Genomic DNA, 26,003 nt, shown 5'->3' on the forward strand with positions numbered 1-26,003 from the left:
ATTGATCTCTCCTTTTATCGATCCTAGCGGGCTTGGTATTAGCTCCGCCATGGATTCATTGAGGAAAGCTCCTGCCTTTGCCAACTCGTCTGCTTTTTCGTTACCGAAAGTGTTCCTGTGGCCGGGAACCCAGATCAAGTTTAGCTGGAGCTTGTCTTTTATTGAGCTTAGTGCTCTCTTGCAGTTGTGAACTGTACTGGAATTTGTCATGGGTGAAGACAATGCCAGGAGGGCCGCCTGGCTGTCCGTAAATATAGTTGCTTTATGTATATTCCCGTGGTTTTCTAATAGAACTTCGCAGGCTTTCGCATGGAGCGTACTGTGTGAAAGATTAAAACTCACCGTCAACAAACTGATTGGACCTCATCAGTGTGACTTTAGGCCTGGAAAATGAACAACTGACCAGATATTCACTCTGCGCCAAATCTTGGAAAAGACCCGTGAAAAGAGTATCGACACGCACCACCTCTTCGTCCAACTCAGAATAACACTTACCCACAGGGTTACTTCGAAGTGAGTAGGCAATTGAGGAGTAAAGTTCTCTCTCGAGGAACAAAGACCAAACTCTATAAGTCACTCCCCATTCCCGTCATGTTATATACTGCAGAGACATGTACGATGTCAATATCGGATGAGTCGAGGTTATGAGTTTTCGAGAGAAAAGTTCTGCGAAAGATTTATGGTCCTTTGCGCATTGGTCTCAGCGAATTAAAAGACAGCGTGTACGGTAGCTAGGTCATGTTTTCGACGCAGTACCCGCGGGGAAGGCAGAGGAAGGGAAAGACTTCCACTGCGTTAAAAAGACCAGGTGAAGAAGGATCTGGCCATACTTGGAATCTCCAATTGGCGCAAATAGTGTAAGCGAAAACGGCTGGCGTGCTGTTGTAAACTCGGCTATAACCGCGTAAGCGGTGTATTCGCCAATAAAGAAGAAGAAGGTCGGGACCAATTTCAGTCGTATTAGGTGTAGCGCTTGAAAGGCCATATGGATAGTTGTATGTACTCACACGTTGATCGATAGCATAGAGACTGGAGAATACTTGTAAAGAAATTCTTTATGTTAAATGTAAGTGGGCTGAGTTAATTCGGTGAGCGATTTCACAGAGTTTCGCTATTAAGATAATGCCTATCCAGTATTAAACGTTTACCTAATGTTCTCATGGTATCTTATATTTTGATAGGTATACACCCTGTATCCATTCGATTTTATACATGTTACGGCCCAGTATTTCCCTATACTAAAGGCTAGCGGAAGTTTGAAAATACTTGTAGGTATATGGGAGCACGAGGAAGAATTGATCCGATTTAACTATTTCCAGGACACATTATTACCAGGAAAAGAAGTTCTCTAATTTTGTTATGGGGATTTGATAAGTTATATCCGATTTCGACCATGAGATGTAAAATTTTTCCGGATAACTTTATTGTTGTTAGGTTTTTATTCCGAATTCGTCCATTTTCAAACTACAAGATGACAAAGTCAGTATAATGTGATGTCGCGCTCATGGATCAATTTTGACACGGACCATTAGGATGTGAAATTTAATGCTTCCGTCGTATTTGCTTTGGGAGTTATCAGGAATTCAGTAGTTTTTCAGCATAACCGTTATTTGTGGAGTAAGCATGGTTATTATCTGATTTTAACAGCGTTTGAAGAGGTGCGAAAATTTGGTTGATGCAAGTTTATCCGTTTTTTATTATTTGTACTTTAAACCTTTTAGAGAGTGGACCTAAAAATGTTTTAAACCACAGGTGTCCCTGGGTGCTGCGATCTCGAGTATTGTTAAATTATCGTTTCGGATCTTAATTAGCTTAGTAATGACATTTTATATATTTTCTTTAATGAGGCTTTATAGAGTGACCATAGTCCGATTCTGCCCATTTGGAATACCAACTTCTCTTGGGAATAATAATTGTCCGCCATTTGTTGTTGACAGTATATATCGAGGAAAATTACTTTTAAAATATTGTAAATCGTGCCACAAGGTAGTCTGAATATAAGTTTCTAATTTCTGTTAATCTGAATAAATTACCTTCAAAACAAAATAACAGAATTGGGTATGAAGACCTCATTTGAATCTATTCAAGGCTTAAAACATTTAAAAATTAGTAATGAAACTCACTTAATTATGTTTTATTTATCATAAACTTTCAGGACAACCCAATTGCTGGTGAATCAATTATAATATCTTCTGTAAGAATAAATGAGCGCATACGAAATAGATAAAATGAGATACATATGTTTCTGCCATATAATTCTCTGTCTTAACGAAATGCTTATGCTTCCCGATAGATGTAAATAACCACATCCTTTTTATTAATAACATATTTAAGGAGTGCTAACTTACTTACTAAAATTTTAGCACAAATATATGAAAATATTTAGAAACATTTCAAGGTCTTTATTTATTCACATATTTAGAATACTTTAACGGATTTGTAAAAAACTCTGAAATCCAAGCCATAGCAATATTTCAACATTCCCGTAACATGAAAAAGTTTTAGAAGGAAAAAATTACTTCCCGCTTCCATCCTATATTAGTTTCGGTGAATTAACAATTACATTCGTCTACTTGTATAGTGATTTTGTTGCCATAAATATAAGATAAATGTTGATTATGTTTCTGCTCACATTTCATGATTTTATACCTTTTTAAGGCCTTCGAGTAATCTGCCATGATATGCCGGTCTCAACAACCTTGACACCATTCTTTCTTCAATTTTAGATGCTGGTTGAATAGCTCTATCTGTTCCTTTCTATAATTACTAAAAGTATCCGAAACTTTAGCCAGATGATTGCGGAGATAGTCTAACTTTATACTCAAATTTTTTCCTAGATTCTGACAAATTGTTTCCTAACTTGACCACGTATTAAATGACTGAGTTCTCTTGAGAAAATATCTTTGGTGTATGGTAGATGTTTCTCCCTCTTATTCGTAGAGTGTACCAATGTATGGGTATTTGGCGATATCATTGTTTCAAAGTAGTAGTGCGAATTACTTTTGAAACGCAAAGAGGATTTCGATTGAAAGAGAGACTGTAATTCAAGATATCTCCACGTTTGATTTCTAGTAAAATCTTAGGGCTTCCCGCATAATGATCACATGACATTTGAATGCGTGGATAAGGTTCGCAGAACCCTAATCATGACGGGAAAAATAAATTTTTATTGCTAACAAGCCGACATTTATCATAATATTGGATCTGCAATTGGCTTAAAAAATATTTTCTTGAAAAAGACCTTAATCTGGACAGTTGAAAGCATCAAAATTTGTTAGAATATACAGGGCAACAAAAAAATGTTTGTTGTTGTTGAGCTTTGTTATTTATGAAATCATAAACTGTATTTACTTATATTGGTGTTCGAACTTTTTCTCACATTTGCTTGTGCGGCTTCCCATCATGTATTCAAAACAAGAAAAAACGTTAACTTCGGTTGCACCGAAGCTAAATACCCTTCACAGGTGCATTTCTGTTAGTAACTATGTGTTCAGTTTGTATAGAAGCTACATGCTATAGTCAACCGATCTGATCAATTTCTTCGGAGATTACATTGTTGCTTTAGGAAATAATATATACCAAATTTCGTGAATATATCTTGTAAAATGTGAAAGTTTTCCATACAAGCATTTGATTCCGATCGTTCAGTTTGTATGGCAGCTATATGCTATAGTGGTCCGATATCGGCCATTCCGACAAATGAGCAGCTTCTTGAAGAGAAAATGATGTTTGCAAAATTTCAAAACGATATCTTAAAAACTGAAGGACTAGTTCGTACATATATACCGACAGACGGACGGACAGACGGACAGACAGACAGACGGACATGGCTAAATCGACTCTGCTCAACATACTGATCATTTATATATACACTTTATAGGGTCTCCGACATTTCCTTCTGGGTGTTACAAACTTCGTGACAAACTTAATATACCCTGTTCAGGGTATAAAAATTATGGCATTTTAATTCGGTCTTAATAACAGCTAAAAAGATAGGTGGTAGCGCATTCCGGTCAAAACGGAAGTTGCGACGCATCATTAGTTTCGCTGCATTTTTCACTAGTTTTATTGAACTCTTGCGCTGCCCTCCTCTATCATACCCAACTATCAACACACTGATGTTCCGCCGATCACTTTTTAGGGGCATCAAGTTGAGTTTTTTAGCCCTTCACGCTTTATTAACATTGCCTTCTCCTGGACACACATATTTGTGATTGCATGTGTGTGTGTGTGCTTGTGTGACCATTACTTCGGGCTACGTATTTTTTCTCGCCTTTGTGCCTCTGTTTGACGGCAGTAAATTACGCATTGTTATTGTTATTGCTACTATTTATTTGTCAATGCCATTGTCGCCAGAATGTTTGTTCGGCTCTTTGCTTCGCTACTGGCTGGTTTCATCCCATTTTCTATGGCTACTTAGTATTATAATAATGACTTTTTTCTAATTGTTTGTGAGATAAAAAATAGTGCATTGTCAAGTTTCCGCTTCGGAAGTTCAGAAGTCCCCCGAAGCGACTTTCGGAATTGAATTACGGGTGAGTCATGGTAATTTTCTGCGTATTAAGGTGAGAAACAGTTGCATTTCCAACTATAAGACATTTGAACATACATACATACATAGGCACATGTTTGTGAGGTTTGTTGGTAAGTTAAAGAAAATCTGAGAGGGAAATAATATTTCAGATAAAAAACAATGCTGGAGTATATATTCATTAGCTTATACGTTGCACCTCGATTTATTTATAATCTGGAATATTAAAAGTTTTTCTACATATTAGTTTTTACTAAAAATAGAACTTCCTTCAAAGATCGCACACAGCAAGAACTGAAACTAAGATTTGGAGGAGGATATCTTAGCACCATATACCATATAAGGAAGCTTGGAACAGCTAATATAATTTATAGGCATAGTTTAACTCCTTTTTTTGTAGATCCCAGATTTTATTTATTATATAAAGATTTTAGGGAGATTAACTTTTGGCATTATATTTATATATATTAACATTTTAAATTTTCTGATATTTATATGTTAATTCAGGTAAATGGTCGAGAGACCACGAAGAATCCCACGTGGACTGCTATAAATACTTGTCCGTTGTATCTCGACAAAATTCGAGGCGGCTAGTATATTTTCCACCCAATTCGCCATGTTCGTAAAAAATATGGCAAACGAGGTGTTCCAACCTTAACTTTGAGATTCGCTCTGTCCTTGAAAAAGCTCACTACGCCTCTTTTCCAACGATGCCATCCCACCCACATATCTCTCTAAGATATGTGCGCGGAGAAGATGCCCCGGAGAAAGGACCCGCGGCGCAGTGGTCCAAGTTCTCAGAGAGAATTTTGTAACATCCCTCTATAGGACTATTGATGTGTCCAGTTTTCCGGAGTTGAGTTGAGCTTTATTTGTATTGACAGCTACGCCGCTTCTTTCCGACTAGCTAGATACCACATTGAGGTACCCTTGTGTTAACTCATAGACGGTATACAGAAATATTCATTTAACAATTAGTCAAGATAGAGATGGATAGAGGCCAATAGGCCTACAGTCTTGGAATTCACATGAGAGCTCCTACCGGCTTTCAGGATGAGCACCATTCTAACCTGTCTTCACGCGTTCGGAATATGGCTAGTCTAACACAGTTCGCGTAGATGGGCCAACCAGCTGCATGACACCTATAACGTCCGCTGAAATTGCGCAGGTATAATGCCATCAGGTCGAGTGGACTTGAATGACTTGAAGGAATTTAATGCTGACGTGAGAAGATCTGAGAATGCTGTACCGTCCTCCAGAAGCCTCTGAGGGGATATTCCTCTGTGAATTGGTTCTTAGAATAGTTTTAAAAACTACTTAATGCTATTAACATGCCACATACTAATAAAATGTTTCCAGGGGTTCTGTAATGCATCTGAAACATTTGTACTAAGTAACCCTCATACCAAGAATCATCAAGATATCTCAATTTTTACTCAAGTTACAGCTTGTACGGAAGGACGGTTGGGCAGACAGACAGTCACCCAACTTTCAACTTTTCTCGGCACCCTGATCATTTATATATATAGTATATAACCCTATATTTATCCCGCTTAGTTTTAGGTGATAAAAACAACCGTTAGGTAGCAACATGTTGCAAGAGTATAAAAATACGACATGACCGCAATTATTGAAATGTGGTTCGGAAAAAAATGGGACGCGGTGCCGCTCATAACTTAGTACTGGTTCATTCAAAATACAAAAAAGCCTCAGGTAACGGGGATTTTACGAAATTTAAGTTTTTAATTTTTGGAACATTTCGAAAGAAAAATGTTTGAAATCGTATGTAGATCTGAGCAAACCTTTATAGCATGTATGCTCATTGTGCAACCTTTTACGGACTTTAGTTAAATGTCGTTTGCATCAGGACGCAGCACTTATCGATTTCCGTTAACATGAAATGAAAAGAGTGAAAAGAAATTGGTCTTTTAAGGAGCGGAAGAGGAATCACAAATGTAACACGATATAAATGTAGCACAATTGAACAATATTGGATCTACGACATACTGGCGTGAAGACAAAAAGGAAACGAACATTGATAAAGCACACAGGAGATGACAATCCTTTTAGCTACAGTTCACTTTGATGTCATGTGAAGCGTCTTCGGTCTCCGATTCTTATACATATTTACTCGGTGTACCTGTTTCCTTATATCTTACTAATTTCTTCCAACAGAAATGACTACAAACATTACAAAAGGACGAAATTGTGCGGCTCAATTTCTCTTCTGTAATTGCCGGTTTCCGCGCCGTTCGGGTAGCCTTTTGCTTCCGCGTGTGCAGCTGAAGGTAAGCCTATTGAGTGGCGTGAAGTGGGAATACCTGGCTGTTGAGATTGTCTGCAATAAAACTGTCTATAATCACCGGTGCGATAGCTGCGGAAACGGCATTTAACGCGATTTAATGGTTTACAAATTGGATTAAACCACTATAGTAACTGCAACTACAAGAATGAGTGTTTGCCCGATCTGTGCAGCCAAAGGCAGATGCCACAAATTAGATTGGAAGATATTATCTGCGTATATTTCTAATGGAATTCTCGGCAATAAATAAATATTTGATTGTGCATTGCAACTGAATGCTTTGCTCTGATCAGATGCTTGCGGCTGTCGGTTGCTTGCCGAAGTGGCAAATGCGATTGATCCAACAAATTTAGCAGTGTAAATAGTTTTCATGCAGCAGCTGAACGCCTTCGCCGCCATATTTCCTGAAAGATTATCTTATTTAAAGCAATTTCACAGTGCAAGGCAAATGCTCTTCTCCTCGGATACCCAGCGAAGATGTACGTATCTGTGGTACAACAATAATAGCTACAACAAAAAATATCTTCAACGCACTGCGCTCAATTCCTTGGTAAATTTCCAATGCACAAGCATAATGACAAAATAATGTTTTCTCATATTGTTATCCTTGCATATGTTATCCTTATCACAGGAATTCGATTATAGTGCTTGGTGTGTGTGTGTGTGAGCATTCGCCTGGCACTTTATATTGTAAGCTCGTCATTGTGCTCGGGTTTTGTTGGTCCTGTCAGTATACTCATGCAATATTTATGATTGAACATACTGGAGTATGTTGAGTTACTTTATAGAAGTATTGATATATATACATATGTACATGGGGACTATACATGTAGCCACGATACCATCGGCGTATATAATAAATCCTCTTGTACAGATTTCAACCGAACAGGGAAGTAATAAAGTTTCTGTATACTACTGAGATCAAACTGTGATTTTTTAATTTATACTTCGCGTGTTTTTCGAATCGGTATTTTTTTCTGTAAGTTGGTAATACTGTTAGTGACATCTGTGGTAAATTTCACGTCAAAATATTCATCAGTATTTGAGATATGCGTCGTTTTGTGAGGCTCTAAGAGTGAATTCTTCGATTTTTACTATGTCTGAATTTGAAAAAAGAATTGAACAAAGAAGTGCTATAATGCACCATCTCATACTGCATTGGTTATTCGTGAACATTTCAACTTTTCAACTAATATCGTGCCACAACCACCGCATTCGCCTGATTTACCTTCGTGTAACTTCTAGGCTATTCAGCAAATTCACATTACCACTCCGAGGACACCGTTTTGACTCAATTGAGGCTATAAGAGCTGAATCGAAGAAGGCTCTGATGGCCATCACGACGGAGGATTTTTCCAAGTGCTATGATGACTGGAAAATTCGTTGGCATAAGTGTATTGCAGCGGGAGGGGATTACTTTGAAGGAGATGAAATGGACAAAATTTCACCTTTCAATTTGATCACAGTAGTATATATACTCCAGAGATCAGATGTTCATTTACAGTACTTATTACCTAATGTTCTAGGTATACTTTTTCTACCACCAACATACTATGGAATAAATGTCGCATACAGAGTCTGAAAAATTCGGAAGAGACTCTCCAAGCTTTCTTGAATTTGGAAAGGTTAGTCTTTGGTGAGGTGGGCAATATACATATACCTTACTTTTTAAACATGTAGCTGGGTTAATGTTATTTCAGCTTTGTGAGAAATGGTTTTAACATGATGGGATTTGGGACAACTTTAGGTGAATTACGTATATATGAAATATGGTGCTGTTCTTTGGCCAGCTTTGTTAATTGACAATTTTTATGGGGTTAGCCAAATCAATGATCTATACCAAAACAGCAAGCTGAAAAAATTAGACTAACAATTGAAATAGGGCTGTCTGTAACTTGAGTAAATATTAGGATATCGTGATGCGAGCTCGGAGATGGACGTAATGGAACCACTGAAACGCATACATAACGCCATTAGTAGAGAACTTATAAATTACCATAACTAAGCCACAAATTAAGATACAAAATTGTAATTCGGTACAACGAAACGCAATAACAAGAGGCACCTGCGGTTTGGAAATTTTTAAAAAGTAGACGTACTTGCCCTCTGGGGTAGTAAAATTTAAGTTATACTATTATTTAAATTTGCACAAGACAAATCATTTCGACACCTCTTGCGAAAGCCTGAAAATACATGTGATCGGATGATAACCACGCTCTTCCCATGTACTGAATGCCATCTCAGGTGTAAAAACTGTCAAAATCGGTCTATGACTATTCAAGTCCCCCAGATACCCGAAATATAGACCCCATAGACAGTTTTTACCGAAAATATAGTTTGTAGCGGATGATGATTTTTCTGCACGACTATAGAACGCTCTGCTTCAGAGAGGCATTAGTGCATTACACACGGTTAATAAGGGAAAAGAAAAGTGAGGCATTCGCTAAACCCGAAGTTAAGGCGAAGGATTTATTTAAGTATATTATTATAACAGCCCGTATTAGCGCCGTTGTTTTTCACTGAAGTTCAGAAAACTGCCTTGAATTTCGAGTAATTCTGGAAGATAAAAGTAAATGGCAAAAGCAAGAGAATGTCTATGCACAAGTTTTTGTGCCAAAATGATGCATAATACGACTCGGCGGGGTAATATTTCTAAGTTGTGCGTGCTTCATTTTAGGCAGTGCAACCGAGACGAAGACTAAAAGTTATGTGAATATAAACTCTGCAATGTTGATTAGAATGTTGGTAACAAGTATTAAGCGCTTTTGAACTTATGGCCCTAATTTGATTTAAAATTCAAATGTAACAACATGTAAATTCTTCTGACAACTTTGCTAAATGCCCAAAATATCCCTGACCTCGCCTTTGCTTCAACCAAAGAGATATTCAGAATTTATGTAAAATCGTAACAATTTGCCACAAATTTCCTCGTTATAGGAGGTGTAGGTAGGTGCTTAAAAAGCAAGCTAGCGGCTTCGGGCTCCTGCGGCCACAAGATTTTCAACGAAGAGCAACGCATGAACATATAAATTTTTAAACTGTGCTTAAAACGCACAACCAATGACGCGATCTAGATATTAAATATGTATGTATGTCTTTTAATGAGTAGTAGGGTGGTTCTTTTTTTGTTGATTTTTGAGTTTTAATTCGTAATAGTAAATTTACTCCACTTTTTTCAGTGTCGAAGAGCACCAAAGATTCATAACTACCAGTAGAAAATTTACCCAAAACCTTGCTGAAATAATATCAATATATATATATATATATATATATATATGTATAATATATCAAATATCCATCGGTTGGTCCCTTTTCAAGTCTTACACAGTGAACTGGTATTTCACCTACACTTTGTTGGAGTGAAACTCTTAGAAATCCCTACTTAAATGAAAAAAAAACTTTTAAGAATGCATAATTTGTGACTTATATAATCATTTGAAATAGTCTGGGCATATTTACCCCGCAATACACCCCTGACTCAAATATAATTTTCTCTTTGGCTGTACGGTGTCGCTTGGCGATGTCATACACGCGTGTTTTCGATGAATTTTTAAGTGACAATTGATGACGGTTGTAATCGTAGAAAATACAAAATATTTGCAGGAGAGTGACGCAAAAGGGCGAGTTGGGATCATAAACGTTCAAAATGAGCTATCAAAGCTTCAATTTTATGCCCACAACGCCCTTGGAATATCTCTGACGAATTTATTGTCGAGGTAAGTCACTTACGTAACATTTACACAAGTACTTGTATGTGTTCTTGGCAAAGTAACGGTTGTCTTACGTTTCTGATAGCTGATGCTTTATTGGCCTCATAAAGGTTTTGTGTGGTAAATATAAATACCTAATGAAATGTGAAAAAAATGTGGCTCACATATTCACGTAGGTTGGGGAGTTTTGGCGTTGCTTGAGATCCTCTACTGCTCATATACTTGTACAATGTACATACAGTGTGCGACAAAACATATGCACGAACTCATGGATAATTCAATATTTGGTTAATAACAAAGCAAACTCATTTGGATTTAAATCATTTTAATTTATTTATAAAATTAATTATCTAAATTTATTCAACAAAACAAAAACAATCGAAATTATTAGTAAAAAATTAAAAAAAAAACATTTTTTATGATAAATAAAACTTTTTGTATGCGACAAAACAAATGCACATCATCAGTTAATTTAATAAAAATATTTTAATTACTAATATTTTGTGGCGTAGCCCTTATTTTTTAAAACTTCTTCACATCTGCGTGGCATGGACTCTATTAGGTTCAATAAAATATCTCCGGATATTCCATTCCATGCTATTTCCACTTGTCGAAAAAGTTCGTCTGTATTTCTGCAGTTATCGCGATTAACCTTACGATCTACAATATCCCATAGATTTTCTATGGGATTGAGATCTGGTGATTGCGCTGGCCACTTTAAAACGTTAATCTTGTTGTGCACAAACCATTCTTTCACACATTTAGATGTGTGTTTTGGATCGTTATCATGTTGATACCTCCTTTTAAGTGGCATTTCTTCCTCTGCGTGTGGCAACATTATATTTTCCAAGATATCTTTATACATGAAACGATCCATTATACCATTAATTTTCTGAAGTGGTCCTATCCCAAACCCCGAAAAGCAGCCCCAAACCAAAACGTTTCCTCCTCCGTGTTTTATCGTTCCTTTAGTATAGCGGGGATTAAGGCGTTCACCTTTAGGTCTGCGTACTAGTCTGAATCCATCAGAACTTCTTAGATTGAATTTCGATTCATCTGAAAAGAGAACGGTTCTCCATTGGGTTGTACTCCAGTTAAGGTGCTCCTTCGCGAACTCGATCCTAGCTCGCCTATTTTTAACAGAAATAAAAGGTTTTTTTGCACTTCGGTATGTTTTTAATCCACCTTCTACAGCTCGTCTTTGAATGGATCTTACGGAAAGATTTAGCTGGAGTTGGTTTCGTACAGATCTTGCCGATGTGAAAGGATCCTTTTTTATTAACCGGATTATTGAATTATCGTCCCGTTTACTTGTTTTCCGTGGCCGACCACCTTTATTTATGGGAGCTAACGAACCTGAAGAACGAAAACGGCTTATAATACGCGAAATAACACTGTGATTTATTCCAAATTTCTTTGCGATTGATGTGACTGATTCACCATTATTGTAATCACTTACAATTTTTTGTTTTAATTGCACCGAGTACTTATTGTTACCCATTTTTCGTGAAATAACGACGAGAAATGACCGATGTCGCAAATAAAGAAGCTACTACTAAAAACACGTGCAAAGTTTTCAATAATTATTTATATGTTGTTCAGAAGATTGTTTTTGTTGTCTAACGGTACCAATTGTTGGTGGTATATAAAAATTTTCGAAGAATTTAAATACCAATTACTTCGTGCATTTGTTTTGTCGCGGCCAAACAACTACGCTGTTAAGTAACAAAAAATTTTTTCCTGAATAATGTTTATTATTTTTTCGATTTATGTCTTGTATTAACATAAGAGGACTATTATTATTTTAAATTAATTACAATATTTTAAAATTTTATAAATTTTTCCGAGTTACTAAGCTTTATTATAGTAAGTACAAGTTCGTGCATATGTTTTGTCGCACACTGTATGACTTTTTTTCTTTTATTATTCATTCTTGAAAAACGAACAGGCATAAATCATACAGATTGTCATAATAAATTAGGCAGTGCTTTTTTAGAACCAAAATTATTTGCTGAATTTAATTGAGTCCTTAACCAAGTAAAACTTTTCACGAATCTTAGTTCGTTCCGACCATTTACATTTTCCTTCTTATTATTCATTCTAAAAATATAGTTGTCGACCTTCATATGTGTGTATACATATTTAAATTCTGAGTAATAAAAAAATAAAATATTCACATTTGCATGTATGTATGTACATATGTATGTAAATTTTTTGTTATTCGTAGTCTAAGGTTCAGATACAAGATAAATTGCCTCATCGCTTCATATCTTTAATTTTACGGACATAATTATATTTTTGATAATTTGTCTACAAGGGCAAATCTACATACAGCAACATAAATGGGTGAACTCTGACCTGCATAATTTCATTTAATTTCAACAACAACTGTATTGAATATAAAACCTAGAGGTTACATATAATTCTTGTATATATTTTTTTAAGACATTTTTTAAATAAAAATAATCTTTCAAAAATTTACAGTATTTTACGACGAGTAACTAGTGTTGCAATCTGGCAACTCACAACTTTATCGTAAATTTTGACATTTTTATATTCTACATACGTAGAAAGTTTCGACATACAAGAGCTATTTGTGTTGTTAACGGTTATTTAAAATATTCATCTCTCCGCTGCAATACTGCAATATCGTCATGTGAGATATCGTGGGATTGAGACAGCTATAAAAGCATTATTAGGAGCAGCACACATTCAATATTGCATGAACACTTGACTGTAAAAAAAACAAGAGAAAACATTAATTTCGGTTGCACCGAAGCTAAATACCCTTCACAGGTGTATTTCTGTTAGTAACTATGTGTTCAGTTTGTATGGAAGCTATATGATATAGTCAACCGATCTGATCAATTTCTTCGGAGATTACATTGTTGATTTAGGAAATAATATATACCAGATTTCGTGAATATATCTTGTCAAATGTAAAAGTTTTCCATACAAGAACTTGATTCCGATCGTTCAGTTTGTATGGCAGCTATATGTTATAGTGGTCCGATATCGGCGGTTACGACAAATGTGCAACTTGAACTTGCAACTTCTCTTGAAGAGAAAATGACGTTTGCAAAATTTCAAAACGATATCTTAAAAACTGAGGGACTAGTTCGTATATATACAGACAGATAGACGGACAGACAGACGGACATGGCTAAATCGACTCAGCTCGACATACTGATCATTTATATCTATACTTTATAGGGTCTCCTCCAATTCCTTCTGGGTGTTACAAACATCATGACAAACTTCATATACCCTGTTCAGGGTATAATTAGTAGATCGCTCAAAATAGGCTCGTGTCGATTGGTCGAGAGAAATGTAAACAAATACGATAACGGTGCTTAGGAACATGTCTAAGACAACCGGATAGGTGTTGAATCGTCGATTTACGCGTATGAGCCCGAAAGCAAAGAGCAGTCGACTGTATGGGTGCTTCAAAATGAGGCGAATCTAACAAAAGCTCTTCACGCATAAAGCATTTTCAATCAAATGGTTGCCTGTTACTTTGGAAAAACTGGACATGTCGCAACCTTACGTCTAGAACAACGCAGAACAGTAAATGCTGAGGGTACTCAACCAATTTGGTGCTACTTGTCTTTCAAGAAATAGGAAAACAACCACCGAAGACGGACCACTCTTCATCACGACAATCCGAACTATCAAAACAGCGATTTGATGATCATCCATTTTATAGTCCTCACTTTGCCCCGAATAACTTCTTTATAATCCCGTATGTAAAAAATAAACTAAAAGATCAACCTTTTTCTACACCTGGAGAGACGGTTGATGAGTTCAAAGCGCATGTTTTGGATATACCTCAAGCAAGAGTGAGAGAGCAAAAATCTATAGATCTTATTGTGGTCTATGGTGTAATCACACTGTGCTAAGCGAAACAATTTGATTTAAATTTATAGACTTTCGAGACCTACATATATACTCGTTTGGTGGAAGTCTTACTGAAAAAACTTTTGTATTCAGTATGTCTAAGAACTAAGTTTTAGTGCTAATTTGTGTTTTTTTTTGTTTGGAGTTGTCTTGTGCAAGGCCAAACCAACTGATCGCATTCAAATCAGCTTTATATGAGAAGTGGGAGTGATTGTGGTTCAAGAGAATCTGTAAGACCACATTCGGGGAATAACATAATGACACAAATTTGGTTGAACTGTAAGTATAGAATGTCGTCTAAAGCGGGTTGCGCCACGCTCTAAATAACAACCATAACTGATTCAGCCCAGTAATCGTCATATTTATAATACTGTTCATCCGTTAAGATGAAAGAAAATGGCTTAGTACTTCTGCCATTTAGAAAGCTAATATAACTTTAATATCCTCAATGCTGTGTCTGAAAACTTGTGTTGTTTGCACGAACGTCATTAGTATTACCTGACCTACTTTCGAGCGAATTGCGAATATTTCACTCATTTATTCGGACATCAAATTAATGCCTTCAGCGCAGTTGTGTTGTTGCCTCAGAACGTTGTTGGACGTGCGCTTTTCATGATTCTCAACCTTTCTCCGCATTGCAGTCTGACATTTCTTCTCACATACATACATACAATTCGGTTGTGGACTTGCATGCAACATGACCAACACATTCAAGCTGAGTCCTTCCATTTATCTAAGCCCTAAGTTTAAGCTCGGCATTTCACCAAGTATTGCGTGTGTTTGGACAACTGAGTGCAGCAGATGGCCAACAATGGCTTGGTTCAGCCCGCATGGAAGCGGTGCGGAGAGAGAGGCGGAGGCGATATGACGTGATGATGAATGGCGTCTGGTGCTGAATTATTACTGCGTTAAATGCAGTTTTTCGGCTTTGAAAGGATTATCGCAGTGCGCATTCATGCGTCTACTGGTTGGAACCGTTCGCCTGTGCTTATGTAAACAAGTTGACTTCGATGTAGTCGTGGTTTGGGAAGATTAGTTGGATTGCTGTACCTACAAGTATTTCAACAGGTTGAAGGCAAAGATGGAGCTCGCTTTGTCTCACAATTTCTAAAAAGCTTAAATGGTTTTTCGATTTAATATATTTAAATAAAGAGGTATGGATTGCTTTTTTCTCAAAATAAGTATACATTTATATTTATTCTGTATTGTAAAGATTTAAGGCTAGTTCATTATAAGAATCGTGAATGGATCAATTGGCAGACGTGTATCCGACGTTTGGATTATAGTCTGCCCGGGAATCAAAGCATGTTAATCATTCGTTACTCACCCGGTTCTTTGTCCTTGTCAGTACGTAAGGCCTTAAAAGTGTTATTTCCAAAACAATTTCCAACTAACGATATTGTGATAATTATTGATATATGTACATATGTATACATACATACATACATTACACACACATGAATTGGTGAATTTTATTTTCGGCGAATTTTGGAGAATTAGATGATGAAATTCTTTGCTTTAGTTTTGCGTCTGAATTTATATATTATTTAAAGTCGGTAATTTTAGCGGTGCCTTAACCAATCGGTCTCAAATTAGATATACATATACTTTAGGTATTGAACCAAGCATGAGATTTAAATAAATTATTTCTCTATTTTTCAATTTGGAGCGAAAATTGTTCTCAAAAATGAAAATACAATTTCAATATTTAAATTTTTGGTATTATTTTATTTAGTATCTAGCCTAATCTATCCTTTAATAAAATGCACCATATGTTTTTAAACAGGTTATCCGGGTTTTCCTTATGGTTATCCAAACCGCGGAAGTGGAGACCACCACCAAGGGCCTTTTTGGAGAGCGGTCGGGACATCATCTACAGGAGTGAAAGCTCAATAGTTTCACGAGATACGCGTTGGTTCAATTTCAACAAATATCACTTGTAATGGATGAATAAAAATGCTTCTATGAATTCATGAATAAGTATTTTCTCATTTCTTCAACTATGTATTACGCCTTATTGGTGTCGGTCCATCTGTTCTATTCTATTTTCGAATATTTGTGTTAATATAAAAACTATATAAATATGTCGTTTTAGACATAATGTGGCTTGGTGTTAAAAATTAAAAGCATATACGATCTGATTTTTGAGTTTTTTCGTAGCTTTGCTCTTAAATTGATCGTCATTCACGTGGTTTCCCATACTTTACACTGTTCACCACTATCTTTCGTTCGCGCTTACTTCAACATAAATCCAGTCAGATTTGGAACATGGGATAACCCAATCCCTGGTTTAGTTTAGTTTAATGAGAGCTTTTAATATTCGCGCCTCAAAGTATACTTCAATATGCTTTATTCACACTGTTCAATTCAACGAAAGCTTCTTTCTCATTGCAAACGTGAAGAGATAGTTCGCTCGAAAGCCAATAGCTAACTACTCATTCAAAATTACAAATATGACATTTAATAGAGTGTGATTTGGCATAATGCTCTATTTTGTTGTTCTACAGTATTGTCGCATAACCGCTCACACTCCACTATAAACTCACAAGTATGTTATAATAAGTACATATATACTTACCACTTTGTTGTTGGCCACCTGCAAGCGCGGTGCCATGTAGAATTGACTTTGCTCGCTTCACAACGCCGCATTGCGCAAAACAACAAACCGTTACGCTGACAATTAGCAAAACCCAAGCGCAGATCATGCAAGTGATTATCACAGAAGTCGGACGATTGTTATACGCTGAGATATAGTTCTCATCGTTGACCAACAGCAGCACGGAGTCGGCGTCGGATCTATTCTTGAATTGCACCCAACTCACATTTAGAGCTGCGGATTTCGTCTCGTCGAGTACGAATGTCGACTCGCTCGCCTGGCCTGCCCTTAAAAGCGAATGCAACTGCGCCAGCGTCATGTAACTGCGTGAGTTCTCACTTGGCATCTCGAGTGTCTGCATTACAGCTGATTCACACAACGCGCTTGCTAACGCTAACTCGCATAAATGGTAAATACACAAACCACACGAGCCTCGTCATCAACGAATTACAGGTAGTTTTTATTATTTTATTATCAAAAACACTTTCGATTGTAGGTGCAGCGAAATGTAAATGTAAAATTGTCAATTTGTTTTCACTTGCGCTATTATTTGGACAGCAGCAATTGTCTTGGCCTCTAGCCTACGCGATCACTGAGATCTTATTATTCATCTGTCTATCTTTACGATCAAGTGTTTAAACTGATATACAGTCGTTTGTTTACACTCGAGCCATTGGCTGGCCCAGAGAGCGCGAGCATACTGAAGTGCATGGGCTAACAAGAACAAGTGACTTGGAGCTCAATAGCTTTGCTGTATACCGCGGAAGCTTTTTCTCTAATCGACAGCAGTCGGTTTGTGGTTGATTGTGAATTTTCTAGTTACGGGCTTTGGTGAATATACGAATTTGCGGCCCTCAAATGAATTGCAGACTGACTGCTACTGTGCTAACATGCGCCAGCGAAATCTGAACACTATGCAAAGTAGAAGAGACTAAGTAGTATCATGCACTCCGATATTGTAACAACAAGTACGAAAGTGCGAAAATGAGCTTTGAACAAAGAGCCAACATTAAATTTTGTTTAAAATTGGTAAAACTTTTACCGAAACGTTTCAGTTGATGAAACAAGTTTATGGCGATGATTGCCTGTCCCGTAGCAGAGTGCACGAGTGGTTTCAATGTTTTCAAAGTGGTCGCGAGGACATAAATGACGATCAATATGTGGGCCAAACAAAATCCGTGATCACCGGAAATTCCATCAAAACTGTGCGTGAATTCATCAAAAATCAGCCGAAATCATCATTGAAATTCATGGAAATGGAATTGAACGTCTTCAAAACATCGATTTATCGCATTTTGACCGAACATTTGGGCTTACGAAAGGTGTGTGATCGATCGATGCTTGCGACCGATTCTTTGACTTAAAATCACATTTTAACCATTAACCACTCCTCGTATTCACCTGATGTGGCACCGTGCGACTTCTTCCTTTTCGGAAAAGACATAGAGCCATTCAAAAGGCTTGCACCGGCATATTACCGGCCAACGAGCAAAAACACTCGTTCGACATGCTTTTAGACCATTCAAAAAGCTACCTTGAAGCAGAAGTAGACCATTTTGAGTAAAATAAATTGATTTTACCGAAAAAAACATTTGTTCTGTTTTTGTTTTAAGTCCTGTTTACTTTGGAACGCACCTTGTATAATACCACATATTGCCAAAGAGGCGACAAGAAATAATTCTTATTTACGGTTAATATCAAAGTATAATATGTAATATAAAAGTGGGACGAAAATTACTAAAATCGGAATATTTAAGGACTTTTGTATATGAAAAACTGAAATCAGTGAATAGTGAATAAGAATTTGCCTATTTTATTCACCAAAATATTTACCTTTTAGGCAAACAAAAATTCATTTTTGAAAAATAGACGGGAAAATTTTGTTTAACAATTTAATCATTCCTACTTTTTGCAAGCCTGAAAGTTATTAACGCTAACGTTATTCATCCCCTTAAAAAAATCAATATACAAGAACTTGATTTTGATCGTTCAGTTTGTATGGCAGCTAAATATTTGTCATTGCAGTTCGATCTAAACAATTTCTCTGGAGGTTACACCGGTGCTTTTATTCCATGATATATGAAACGTAAATTTGGTGAAAACGTCTTGCCAGATAAAAAGTTTTCTTTAAGAGAACTTAATTATGATTGTTTAGATTGTATGACAGGAGGATGGGGTCATGTGTATAAGTTCACGCAAGTGAGGAAAGTTCTCTGATCGCCATTCATTTGGGAGTGGCCAGAAACGATTCTTTTACATATGGCTCAAGCAGCTCACGACTTCCGGTCTTTCACCAAGTATCCTCTGGGTAGCCTAAGAACATCCGTTTGAAGGCGAGCTAATGTGAGAAGGGGAAGCATCCCCTACATGGGATTGTGCGCTGGGTTTGGGACCCGCCACGTAAATAAACACCCCCAGGGAAAAGAAGCAGCAAGCCTCGGATGAGTGACCCCCCTTTTGATGACGACCATAGCAAACGAAATAAGGACTACGAATTGAGGGCATGCACCTGGAATGTCCGGTCCCTAATTTGGGAAGGTGCCGCTGCCCAGCTGGTTGATGTCCTCGTTAGAGTTAGAAATTTTGAGTGGGATTCGTGGTGGGAGAGAGACTCCGTCGCCGAGTACTATCATTCACTCCGGTGAATGAACGTCTAGCCACAATCCGCATCAAAGCAAAGTTCTTCAACATATCGCTGATCTGCACCCACGCCCCGACGGAAGAGAAGGACGATGTGACCAAAAGATGCCTTCTATGAGCGCTTGGAGCGCACCTATGAGAGCTGCCCCTGCCACGATATCAAAATCGTGCTTGGCGACTTTAACGCCAGGGTGGGCAAAGAAGGTATATTTGGCACTACGGTCGGTAAATTTCGCCTCCACAACGAAACATCCCCAAATGGGTTGAGGCTGATCGACTTCGCTGGGGCCCGAAATATGGTTATCTGTAGTACTACAGTTCAACATAAGAAAATTCATCAAACCATCTGGCTGTCTCCGGATCGAGAAACTACCAACCAGATCGATCATGTTGTGATAGACGGAAGACACGTCTCCAGTGTTTTAGATGTGCGTGCGCTCCGAGGTCCTAACATCGACTCGGACCACTGTCTTGTTGCAGCCAAGATTCGCACCCGCCTCTGTGCAGCAAGGGTATACTAAACACTAATGATTATTTTGATGTGATATTTGGCACAGATGTCACGGACGGTCATGACAACCTAGAAAAAAATATTTCGCCGTTTGGGCATTCAATTAAAAAGTCTTTGTATTTTTTGCCCCCAGTGGTATGTATAAATCCATATCTATCCCAATTAGTTTTGGGTGAATATAAAAAGCACACATTTCGAAATTTTGGTCTGACATTTTGGCTTTAAGTGACTAAAGCCAGTCATCAGATTATTGGATATGGAAAACTTTTACGAAAAGCTCTGTTGCCGCTTTATAGAATGCGACAAATTTGTTTTTTTGCTTTGGGAGATCATTAAACACAAACGAAAGAAATGGTGCTTTTCTTGAGCAACACAGTGACACACAATGTGTTTTTCTTGCCATTTTAAACTAGCCTACTAAACTGCTCAGATTGTATGAAAAAGCTGTCAGCAATAATTTGTATTTTACAGTTGTTAAAAAATGGGAGCCCAAAATTTCTGTTTTAAAGGACCTCAGGTTATTAGAAATGGGATATTTACCATTTTTCTGGATTTAATGTATTTATTATTCGACTATGGAAATATAAAAAAATATGTTTTGTTATACGAAATCTTAATTATGTTTAGGAATATTTGTTATTTATAAAAGAAATTCAATTTGAATAAAGTTTTCCTTTCAATTCGATAAAATGTTAATTAGTGGTGAGATAGCTCATAATCTCGTATACGTAAGAGGCAACGAGACTTGAAATCACTAGTGCAAGAAAAAATCCGAAATACAAGCTCTAAACTTTCATCCAAATTTATACACACACGAGTTAAGGCACAGGTCTACAAGCGTTTCGTATTTATTTTACGAGAAATCAAAACAAAGCCACTTGTTGAGCCACGAGTTTCCAAGAATCGCGAGTGATATATAAACACTCTCTTTTCAAAAATTCTGGATGAGAACATGTTGTTCCAGCGAAGCATCCACTTGACTCTAATGCCGATCCATGCTTATTTCATGACCTCTTGGAGAAGTGTTGAAGCAGAGATACACATACACACACACACCACTATTTATCTACTTGTAATAATGCCGTGGTCATTTCTGTTGTGTCGTAACAATAATATCGTAAAATAAAATTTTATTACATCACGTTTGACCTTTCTCTGCTTCTCCTGCCTTACGCTTCGTTTGTTGTTTTAATGGCTGTAATGTTTTGTGGCGTCTTTAATGCGCGTGTAATTTCTTTAAAATGCATCACGTGAACAATGCTTTGTGGAAAAGTGTTCTCCATGGATTTATTCACCTTACTTAGCACGTTAAAAAAACAACATCAAATTCATGCTAAAAACAAGTGTTTATTACATTGAATTAAAGGAGAAAAACATTAACCTCGCTTGTGAAATGCTCCAAAAACATGAGACAATCTTCATGTTGCGTAAATTCTATTGAATGAGTGCCTGAACACTGCTACAAGTGACCTTTTGGCAACGCACAATAGTAACTGCAGTTTAGTGAAAAAAATAATTACTAAAGCGAAGAACGCTTTTAGAGGCATCACTTACTTTCACATATTGCCCGCACCAAGTTACAACGAGTTACATCGCGCCAGCTGGCACCAACACTGGCTCGGCACTGAGTGTTGAATGCGGTCAAGCTCTCTACCGGGTTTGGAGTGGGTCTGCTGCCTTCGGTTTCCTGACAGCGCCGCAGAAGGTTCGCACAAATTGCACGATCCTGGTCCGTGTTGCAGGCTTCAGTGCTGAGCAGATAAAAAACTGTTAACATGAGAAGGACAGAGGATATTATAAGTGTGCTTTGGAAAGTTTGAATTTAGACGCCGAAATTCACCTAAGAAAGTGAGCACTAAAAACTGTGTCTTCATTTTGAATTAACTTTAAAGAATGCATCGGTTGACAGCGGCTCGACTATTATTTATGAAGATATTTTTCCAGATTTTGTTGAAATACTTGAATTTAATTTTAAGCGATTTGGGTCACAGCTGTTGCCTTTTGATGCCTACTAAATATTATCCATTGTATTAATGGGAACTGCACTTTTCCATTCACGCATCTGTCGGCTACAGTCTTTTTGTCTCATGTTGAAGGTTATCATTTAGATAGTATACAGGGTGAGTGTAGGTAAACGTACCGACGTCATTTTAAGCTCTCTGGACGATCTGAATTTTGAAATTATCAAAGAATCATCATCTGTAGGCCATTAAACTTAGGAGTCCACTTTACTCTTTCAAGATGAGTTGAACAGTTTGTGAAAATATATTTATAGAAAAACTACATTTATTTTTTAAAAAAGTTATTAAAGTATTGAGATTCGTTAACCTATTTGGAATTAAAAAAAAAAATAGACTGAAAGCATTAAGTGATTCTTGTGCAAAACAATCCAAGTGGATGAAACACTGCTGGAGCCGTATATTCATGTAGATTATTGATGACGATACTTACTTACTCAATTTTCGAAAACGACATATATTTTTTAAAGAATCCATTCACGGAGAATTATTTTGATTTGAAATCGATTATATTTTGTTTTTGTCAAAGAGGCAATGGGCGAAATTTCTTGATCAAAGTGTTATGCCTTGAGATTAAGTTAAGGGAGAATTATAGTCTCGGTGTTGACAATAGAGTTTTGTTTTGTATGTGACCTGGTCTACGAAAAGGGGGCTTAGGTGTCAAAAAAAAGGAGAACAATTAATGAGATAACGAGGAACTGACGATTATTTTTAACAGCTTTTCCCAGAAAACTAGTTTTCGCACGTTAGCCCCCTTTTCGTAGACCAGGTCACATATATGTATATTCCATTCTCCATTAATTTCGATTCTAAAACTATGAGCACTTAATATTTTATTTGTTTTAGGTATTTATGTATTGAAATTCCTGAAGGGATAATTTTTTTTTTTTTAAAAAGTATGTCATTACAGAAATATAATTAGTATAAGGTTATATTCTTTAACCACCGTAGAGGTGGTCATCGCGTTCACTTACCAGAACTAATACTTTCTACTTTACATAATCACTTTAAATACAGTTATAATAATCAATTCGTAAGACTTAGGGCAGAATAATTTATACAATGAGATATCCATCGTAATTTATGGTCTATAAATATAGACGGTTATTTCTTTTGAAGAGTTGGCTTTTGGAGTATTGGCAAGGAAGATACCGAGAAAAACTTATAGATATTTACAAGTCACAGGGTTTCACACTGGAGCAAAACCGAATTTTTGTCTAGTTATGAACAGTCCTATCGGCAGCTTGTGTCAAAGAAATTTGGGTAGTGGTTTCTACCGCTCAACAACAGCAATTTCGCCCGAATAGATACAAGCTCTCCATAGCTGGCAGTATTCTCTTCGATATCATCTAGTGGTGACAGAAGAGTGTGCTTGCTTGGGTTTTAAAGACCAAGGTTGCGTGGGATTGATTAATTGTGCATTGTGACAAGCTGCTAGATTATACACAAAACGAGCTGCGAGCTCAATATTTCTGCATATTTTGACATTAACTATAACAATTATGACATGGCATATGCAAAGCTTTATTATTAGCCGCACAATTTATTTAAACTCAAATTTTCGACAATAGAGGTACACTCAATCTAATTATATCGCAACCCTCTTAGCGAATAGATAAAACAGCGAGGCATTTTTTGTAACCCTGGTATGTCACCATCCACCGCCGTCAGCACCACTATTCCATTTGCACTTGTCATCTATCAAAAATGTTAATCAGCGCGTAATGTGCATAAAGTCCATAGTAATGCGACCGAAGCCATGGGCGGGATATCCCTTTACCACCCACCCGACACAGCGCCATGCCAGCGGTAGAAGAATGTAAGGGGAATTCTTTCGAAATTCCCTTGATCCGTAAATTATGCGTGTACAATTCGAATTTCAATACAAAACGCACTCTCCGTGCACGCCGGTGGTTCGGTGGTGGAAATGCGGATGGTTTTAATGAAAAATTTTAAAGCACAAAATACCGACATGGCTATTTGAATACTTACAAACAAATGTGCATACGTGTATGTACGTGTGTATGTAGAGTCGTCATATTTTAAAATAGCATAGCATGGCGTTTGCTGTCCAAACGTTGGAACAATGAGCGCCGCCACTGCCCGGGTAGAATGCCCGAGCGCCGTTGGACTTGTCGTTGAACGCCAAGGCGTGTGTTGAAGCTTTGCGCGACCTGGCATTGGTTGGGGAATTGCAACACTTGTCGCGCATATTACGGAACTGCACATAGTGCTCTACAGTCACGTAGTTTTATTGCTTTCCGTTATGTAAGTACATACAACCTTCTCCGCTAACCTCACTTACCACACGAATGTCAACGTTTCTCGCGAGTTGGGGTTGTTTGTTGAATTTTTCATTCGATTTCGAGGTTTTTCGAAAAATGAAAATTTCGTCACAGATGGTGGCGTGAAATTTCGGAACGAATTATAAAATGGAATTTTTGAAATCGCTGGTAAAGTTTGTTTTATGCACTAAGAAGTTGTTGGAATTTGTTTGGGACAAATGCTTTCTGTGACATTTGAGACATGTACGAACATGTGTTTTTATTTTAAAGTACACTGTTTTCTACATTTATGACATTCTTCTACTATCTTAGAAAGGGAGGAATATGGATATTAATAATAATGAAAGAGAGAAAATATAAAATGTAAGTAATGTGTATGTCGACGATTTTCGTATGACTCCTTAGTTTGTATAATTCTTCTGTAATTCTGTACTTGATCTGTGACCGACTGGGTTAGGTTAGCTAATCAATCTGATCTTTGCGAAGTCACGAATTATCCCAGTTGGACAGCTAAGGGCGCTGGTCCGTCATGTTGCTCAGGTCTCCAAGGTATAGATCACAAAGTTCATTCCATATCGATAAAGCGCTTTGACCATGTCACAAACTTGCTGCAGCGATTCAAAAATTTTAAATTCTATGAGGGTTCTCCTATTTTATCGGTAGAGGCGGAAGCATGGAAAGCCAGAAAGGGGAACTTTAATCTCATAAAGCAAAGTTACTTCCAACTCATGACTTTTCACTACCAAATAGCAGTCTAATGTGACTTTCAGCTGTACTCTTCTATTCAAAGAGCTAAGATATTAAATAAGCCCACGCCAATACTTACTAATGTCAGATGAACTCTTGAGAGGGAAGGGAGGGCGCTCCATAGCGTTTATGTCCTCTTACAGTTTGACTAAGCGATACATGAACATACAAGGTGCGTTCCAAAGTAAACAGGACTTTTTGAATCCAGCGCCCCCTGGTGGCGCCATCTATATGTCGACTGGTGCGTTAGAATCTGCTATCTTTATCGATTGTCCAGTGAGAATTTCAATATATTTCATCAATTGGAAGTGAAGTTATTGCGTTTTAAGTGTCAGTATGTTTGTGTTATCGGTGCGAAAATGAGCTTCGAATAAAGAGCCAACATTAAATTTTGTTTTAAAATTGGTAAAACTTTTACCGAAACGTTTCTATTGATGAAACAAGTTTATGGCGATGATTGCCTGTCCCGTAGTAGAGTGCACGAGTGGTTTCAACGTTTTCAAATTGGTCGTGAGGACATAAATGACGATCAACATGTGGTCCATTACAAATCCGAGATCACCGGAAATTCCATCGAAACTGTGCGTGAATTCATCAAAAATCAGCTGAAATCATCATTGAAATTCATAGAAATGGAATTGAACATCTCCAAAACATCGATTTATTGCATTTTGACCGAATATTTACACCTTACGAAAGGTGTGTGCACGGTACCAGTGAAAAGAGAATCGACACACATAACCTTTTCGTCGATTTCAAAGCTGCT

At 37.2% G+C, this 26,003-nt stretch overlaps 1 protein-coding gene across 1 annotated transcript in view; it reads right to left on the bottom strand.

Annotated features, from left to right (window-relative positions):
• Positions 1–17,539, bottom strand: part of LOC126762343 (uncharacterized) — a 93,876-nt gene extending 76,337 nt beyond the window's left edge. Inside the window, exon 1 of the mRNA XM_050479048.1 lies at positions 17,019–17,539. Coding sequence (XP_050335005.1) covers positions 17,019–17,397 — 379 coding nt within the window. The 5' untranslated portion in view covers positions 17,398–17,539. The remainder of the gene's footprint in view (positions 1–17,018) is intronic.
• Positions 17,540–26,003: the final 8,464 nt, after the last annotated feature.

Source organism: Bactrocera neohumeralis, chromosome 6 (genome assembly GCF_024586455.1).
Source record: "Bactrocera neohumeralis isolate Rockhampton chromosome 6, APGP_CSIRO_Bneo_wtdbg2-racon-allhic-juicebox.fasta_v2, whole genome shotgun sequence".
Taxonomy (NCBI): domain Eukaryota; kingdom Metazoa; phylum Arthropoda; class Insecta; order Diptera; family Tephritidae; genus Bactrocera; species Bactrocera neohumeralis.